Raw genomic sequence first — 7,785 nt, forward strand, 5'->3', positions numbered from 1 at the left:
GGGTCAGAAAGGGAAGAACCGTCTTCCAAATCTTTGGGAATCGACATTCCGGCCTCCAAACACAGCTGGGCCCCTTTGTGCCAGCATCTCCCCAAGCCGGTGCCAAGGAAACGAGCACTTCACACAGAAATACCAGCTGCCTGGCGTAGGGACTAAACAACTTAAAATGCACATCAAAAAAACATTTGGGTTTTTTCTTCAGTATTCTACAATTTCACCTAGCGTTACGTGCAAGGAAATTTAAAATTTCCCCTTAGCACCTGCTTTCCGTGAGGGACCGAAGCGCGCGGATGACAAGCCAGCGTTGGGCTGTGTCCCCTGCAGCACAGGCACTGCACTGCACGCTGGAAAGGCCACACGATGCTCAGCTCCAACGCTTCCCGTTTCGCTTCCAGTTGTACTGAACATGGGTGCCTTTTCCCTCTTGCAACGATGTACGTGTGTGTAACGTACACTGCTGCAAATAAGATACAGCTAGTATTTAAATAAAGTTATTAAATTTTGCAATATTCACCTTACGGTATGATCCAGCCTTTCACATTAGATATAATCGGTGGAGAAACTGTACTGTCTGAGGCTCTGAGATCAGGGTCCTGTACGCTGTGTAACAGGCAAATGAATACATTTTGATCCTTCAGGTACAAAAAGATAACACAAAAAGAGATTTGTAAAGTGTTTGAAACCTGTTAGCAGCAAGGCCAGGAAGTACATAATGTACTATGAAGATCTCAAGTTAAAATCCCAGTGCTGCAGTAGGCAGTATTTAACACTTCCAGAAAAAAAAAAAAAAAAAAGGCAAAACCAGTGTCGCACTACCCTTCTGATTAAATGTACACGCAAAATGCCAACGTTCACTCCTGCTGTATGTGTTGCAAGCTTCTCTAGGATTAGGTTTGCTTTTTTTTTTCCTGCTCCAGCACCAGCAGAAAGAGTTGGATCTTTCTTACAAGTCGACCAGAAGGAGGTGGACACAGGCTATCAATGATACAGAATGGCTTCTACAGAACAAATCAAATGGTTCCTGATTCTTCAGCCTCAAAAAGAGATGGCTGGAGTCCACACGGTGAAAAAACATGAGAGGCATGATATGGAGAAGTTCAGTTAAGTCCCACTGCTTGCCATTTCTCAAAGGATGAAGACCAATAGACACTCAGGAGAGCCATCATCCACAGGTTTAAGATAAACAAAACCAGAGATGGATAATTAAGCGTGGGTCTGAGTGTCAGAGTTGGACAAGACCATCAATGGTTGTTAAGCCAAACGCCTGCCTACAACTTCTACCTCAGAAACTGCCCAAGCTAACGTCAGCAAAAAGGCATCAGGTTAAACCACTTTATCTAACCTGGCACAGCTATTCACATGTTCAGGTATCCAAGTCTTAATTTTAAACATTAAAAAAAAAAATAATCCATAAATTGTTAAATTCATAGATTAACAAGATTGCCAATACCTGACTGAACTGTTCTTAGAAGCTGAATGTAGAAGCTATTGCTAGGTCCAAGAGAGGCAGAAATAAATTCTGCTGTGGAAAGGACGCATGCTTAAACGTCAGTATTTCTGGATCTCAGTTGCTCCCAAAGTACACCCTGGACGCTGCACGGAGAGGAGGGGAGGTACAACACTCTCTTACCCTGGAGAGGTAAAGCAGACTTTTTTGTAAATGAATTCTGACACCAATTCAGAACTGCAGAAGAGAAGCTAGTACTTTATGCACGTTTTAGTAACTTGACCCACATTCCTACAGGTATTAAAAGTAACTTTTATTAAAAATAAGAATAAATTCTCTTTATAAATACAATCACTACTGTGTATGCAATCCCCTTCAATACACACAATATGGTATTCAAAAACCAGTGGCATTTATATAAAATACACTATTAGTTTTTAACGGCATAATTTTATACCCACATACATTATTTTGCAGATCTAAAACAAGGTATAAATGATTTTGGTTTTTTTTTCAAAGAACAGAGCGGTATTTACAGGCAAACATGATCCAAACAGCACATGCAGATTCCGGGTATGTAAACACTCGTACACGAACTGCAAGTCGTACTTGGTCTCCCCTACAACAGATTATTTCTTCACAAAAAGGAGACCTATGCGACAAAAAGAAAAACCAAGAGTAACAGATATTACTAAGCTATTATTAAAATTTTCAGTTATGTATGTGCAATTTTTTCAAATGTGACTGAGACAAATAACAATGAGTGTCACGAGTCTGTCATTACAAATAATATTGTTCTGTACTGCAGGGAGTGTTGCCTTGGAGGAAGACAAGACCACCGCTGATCATTTTTAACCAGCGCAGCGAAATTTAACTCCTCATTCTTTAATTTAACCCCTAAGAAGTCTATCATCACTGAGCTCAGCAATGTAACATAAAAGCTCTGTACCCCATGACCCATGACATATACCATACAACTCTTCTTTCAGTTCCAATTTAAGAAAATCAATTTTCTTTAAATTTCATTATCAAAAAAATGAGTTGCAATTCATAAAATTAAGTATTACTATTTGGTTTTGACATATGTACATCCTTACATTTAAACCTACCGAAGACACGTGGCAAATGCTCTCCTGGCATTTCTGTACACAAAATGGATAGGAAACCCTTTAAATGTGTGACCTTCAGGTACTGCTCTTCTTACAGCATCCTGAAACTCTTCATTTCCTGCAGAAATACTTGTTGTACGTTCGAGCTCATAGGCTGCCAGTGCTGGTGACAACACATAGGACAGATGGTCATCCCAAAGAGTAGAAAGGCCAAGATCCTGTGAGGCAAGTCACAGAATGATGACAACTGTGCAGAATGAACATCAGGATAGGACTAAGCTTGCATACTGTACAGATCCAAAGAAATCCACGACCAACCTTTAATTTGTACTTAATGGAAGCGAACCCACAAAGCAGCAAGATTTGAATATTGACTTGCACACCAACTGGAAGAATCAAACACCACCACCGAAGTACCAAACATTCAGCAAGAAATGAAGTTAGACTACTAGACTAAAACAAGACCAGCAGAGTTGAAACTAGATGTTTTAACTACACTATCTCTGCATGAAATGTAAGAGGATAGTGCATAAATACACAGTGAAAATCTGGGAAAGATCAACTAAGATCACCTCACACTTTTCTAATGTCTGTTATGGAAACCCACTTCAGAAAACACAGTGCACAACAGCTCCCCCAAACACATACACATATGCACCTTCCTCCTACCACCCCACAAATGCAGAGAAATAGAAAAATCTACCACATACATATTCAACGTTGCATGAGACTCATACTCTGAGAATTACTTGCCACCCCAAAGGTTGAGCATTGTGCAGGGAGACAAAAACAAAAACAACCAAAATCCCTCATTAAAAACAGACATAAGCTATAACAGGGATTAAAAATATCATCTCCTTCATATCCAGCACAGGAAGAATCATTTCTGGCACACTACATCTTGTAAAAATCCTGACAAAGGACGAAACTAACTTCAAGAACTACCTTCTGATTTTGTAAAGCAGTCAGAGTAAGATCATGAAAGCTGGAAGCCTGCTTTTATCTAGGGACCAAAACCATTTGTGATGGATAGGCAAAGCCCACCAACAACCAGATGTGATCTTCCCAGCTCTTTCACAGACCACCGACAGGTAGTCTGCAGGTGCCAATACGCTGAGAATCACAGACCTCAAACAAGAGGCAAAGGTAAGGGTGAGGGGAATAGCCCACACACAAGGCTACAAATCACCACCACAAATAATAAGTATGACATCTAAACTAGCCCCATACAGTCCTCTCAAACAATTTTTCACATACTGCATTTCTGCAAAAGCTGATGGAAAACACATTGCAAAGATATGAGTATGTGAACTAACAAACGGCTATCCAAAACAAGTACACAGTAAAAACATGGACCTTTATTACTGCAACAGATCAATGACAATCTTTAAACGCTGTTACCTTTCTGTGTTCAGAGACCAGTATTCTCAGCTGCAATTCTACCTCGTTGCTTGCTACTGCAGCATCTATCGCGGAAGCACACAGGGGAGGAAAAGGGGGAACTGAAGACATTGTTCCCGGGGGACATACAGATTTTATTGCTTCTCCACTCATGGATTTCCATTTAGATTCATCATGTAGGTCAAACACGCAGACCTCCACAGCGTCAGAGGGTTGACAATTTCCAAAGAACTTTTGATGGTTGAAGATACAACCTACTGTGCGATAAGGATACAGTGGCTTTGGTTGTTCGACGAGCGGAGGGTCGTCAGGGTTGATAGGTCTGTGGATGTACCTAATCAAAAACATACAATTTCTTATTAAAACACCTTCTGTCAAGGTAAGGTAAAAATACTTAGATGGGCTAGATATAAGCCATTTCTCCTTTTGAAAATATAAGCCATGTCCTTCTTTACAAATGAGGGCAGTGACAGCATCAATGGCAATCAGCTGCTGCGAGAAACAAAACAGTTACTACACGGTATTAAAGCCACTTAAAACTATATTGCAAATTGCTGAAACATTTCACCTCACACTGAACCAGTTATTTTCCAAACAAAAGCAGTACACAGAGAAAAGATTCAAAGACAAAAGTCATCTGGATTACATGACAGTTACATGACAGGGTGTAAAGATAAAAAAAAAGAACAAGCAACAACAAAAATATCTCACACGATCCTCAATATACATTGTTCAGTTTGTTTATATTCCTTTTACTCACCTATGTCCTGTTAAGCTCTCCCAAAAAGTAATTGTTCCGTCAATCCCACAAGTCATTACCCAAGTGTGGGGGACTCCTTTTGCTTTTGTTCCAACACACACAAAGGCTTCCAACCCAAACCCAAGAAGAAGACTGCACAGAAGGTTGGCGTGATCTTCACAGTCACCCTAGACAGTAAACATTAGTAAGGTGGTTTGACTATCAGGCATGGATAAAACCTTAAAGAAAATAGCGATATTTCCCTAACCACTATTTAACAAGTCATGTTTCCCTCCTGTTTACCTAAAGCACTTATCAGAAGTCAGGATTTTAAGGTTTAAACTTGACAAGTTTTACTTTTCTGTAATAGAATAGATCAGTTCAAAATAGTAGTATCTTCTAATGATAGACTGTATTTTTTATTCAAGTATAGTGTATGGTTAATACTGGAAAATATTTCTTATGATTATAAAGATACCTCCGAGTGATCCCAAACCAGAATTGATATATTGACCCGTGAAGACAAAACCAATAGGCTAATTAAATGTGAAAAACGTATAAGGCAAATACCTGAGGTAATACTAGAAATTACACTGTATTTTCACAGAGTTAGGAAATTTAGTTACTTAATAAAACGTAATTCTACTGTTATTTCACTGCCTTGAATGTGCTGTCAAAGTTCAGAAATTACACAAAGATAAGCCTCCCCCACAGATCTAACTATAAACCAGCTGAAAGTCACGTGCAGCTGGTTTTCCCCTCAGTCAGAAAAAAAACATTCCTTTCATAAACACATTACTACCATTGATAATTCACAGAAAACAATTTTTGAATGTGATGTCTAATATTCTTTGTCTCTTGAATTCTTTACAAATGTCAACCGTAAGGTAAGAACAAAAATTCCTCATGCAATGAAGCCTTCATAATACAAAGCACAGTGTTCAGAAGTAGGAGAGTAAGGTTCTTTAGTCAAACACTATTCAGAACGTTGAAAATGTAAAATTCAGTGTTCTCGGATGTATCCGTTCATTCCACAGATAACGCAATCTTCCTTACCATAATGTACATAAGGGAAGCATGCAGAAAAGTAGGTTTAAACAAGTTTCCAGAGAACCTGTGTTCATTTTGTAATACCATACCCCTTTCCACAAGGAAAACTGTAATGGTCCAGCTGGCGTCTCAGGGGCTAAACTCAGCTGTTTTCTACACAGCTTTCCACTTCTGCCTTGGAGGAAACCCTTTCTCTGTGCCTTCAAACACAATGGTCCTCAAAGTCACTATCATCACCTCCATTCGAAAGCCAGTGGTCCTTTATATGCTACCTATGCATGACACGATATTCAGAGACAACAGCTAACGCCTGCTCTGTGTGGTCTCTGGGACAGGTCTAAAAGCTGGGATACAGCTCCTGCTGCCAAGAACACATCTTTCTTATACAAACACATCCGTGGTGTCATTTTTGAAGGCAGAAGTATCTCAGTGGCAATGAAAAAACAATTTGAAAAAGGGATTAAAAGGGATCACTATTACTTTTATTCATACCATAAAAGAGCTATAATCCAGAACGAGTTACAATTTGTTTCATTTATTATAGTCGTATGATACAAGTGTCAGATCACCAAGAACTAGGCTAAAACTTCTAGCGAAAATCCCTATCTTGCAAAAACGGAATGTAAAAACTGTCAAGTGGGGTTTTTTTTCCCATCTATAAGAGAAACAGTTTATCAAAAGAGACTTTTTCAACTCTTTCTGGATTAGTCCAAATTTAAACTGGTGTCCTGCACACTAGCAGGGATTCACTGAATAATTATATGGGATCTTAGAAAAGCAAATGAAGAAAAGCAAGCTCGTTGTCAAATAGATGTATTGACAAATGGACCCCAACAATAGCAGTAAAGAAAGTCTGCTCCAAAACCTTCTTGTCTACTGTTTAACATCTGCTTCTCTTTAGAAAGACCTTGAACAGATTACTGTAACAGAATTCTCCAAATTTGATTTAATCCATGTATTTGCAGCCTGTTTTAAATTACTGACTTCAGTTAGAATATGATATCAACTCTGTTGTGTCACGCAAGGACTATTTTCACATACCTTGTTTCTACACAAAAAAGCAAGAAGAGTGCACCACTGTTCTTGTTTGCCACCGCCGCCTCCGATGACAGGAGCTCTTTCGTAGCCCAGGACACTGACAAACCGTGCTGCTTGTCTAGGTGTGTCTAGTAGTCGGCCTGCTCGAAGTGGTCTGATGTATGAACATACTGGACGGTTTACTCCATTTTCATCCTGAACACATAAAATATGGTTATCTGCCAGCCGTGCAAATATCACGAAAACTTCACCTTAACTTAGACTGTCTTTTTTTTTGCAATGGGATTTACTCTCCCTGAAATAAATATCACTCAAAAATATTAAGACACAAAAATAGTTCTAGAATTAAGACACAAGACTATTAAGCCAACTCATGTAGAGACATTACAGTTAGATTTTTCTGCTGGCTCTGTCACTCGTAGGACATTCTTGACTAAAAATTCAAACATCTGGAGCTGCACAGGCTGCAATTCGTTTTCTTAAATGGGTGAGGAACTGTTCATGCACTATCAATTTCTGCATTATCATCAAGCAAAAAACAAACCGAAACAAATCCCCACACACATCAAAACCCACAACAAACCCAAAAAACATTAAACACTTGGCAGCTGATTGTAGAGTTTAAAAGGCATCTATTTGCTTCTCAATTTGAATACTCTCTCTTGTCCTAACACCAAAGAGCATTAAAATTTACTCACAACAAAGTAACTAGATTTATATATATTAAGAGAGTAATAATACTAAGAATTTCTAACTTCTTGGGAAAATGAAAAAATAAGATGACTGGAAAAAAGTCTGTTTTATTACAGGCTGCAGGGAAATACTATGATTATCAACTATTAAAACTATTTCAAGAAGTCTAGAACTCTTCCTCACGGGGCTAAATTGGTACTTTTATGGTGATATATCTTAAAAAAGATCAAAGCCTTTCAAATCTCTGCAGCTTCAGGAAATTATGGTCTCGTATTTTTACTGTAGTCACATATTGCCTCTGTTAAGGT

The 7,785-nt window shown here is 38.8% G+C and overlaps 1 protein-coding gene across 1 annotated transcript; it reads right to left on the bottom strand.

The window, feature by feature from the left end:
• Nucleotides 1-1,890: 1,890 nt before the first annotated feature.
• Nucleotides 1,891-7,035, bottom strand: CEP76 (centrosomal protein 76kDa; the record flags this gene model as incomplete). Its single annotated transcript, XM_009697015.1, has 5 exons — nucleotides 1,891-2,099; nucleotides 2,557-2,774; nucleotides 3,958-4,291; nucleotides 4,718-4,884; nucleotides 6,788-7,035. Coding segments are annotated over 5 exons (1,106 nt in total), but the record flags the coding sequence as incomplete, so codon positions are not given.
• Between the last annotated feature and the right edge of the window lie 750 nt (nucleotides 7,036-7,785).

The sequence above is a fragment of the Cariama cristata genome, unplaced genomic scaffold (assembly GCF_000690535.1).
Source record: "Cariama cristata isolate BGI_N322 unplaced genomic scaffold, ASM69053v1 scaffold22723, whole genome shotgun sequence".
NCBI classification, from domain to species: Eukaryota; Metazoa; Chordata; class Aves; order Cariamiformes; family Cariamidae; genus Cariama; species Cariama cristata.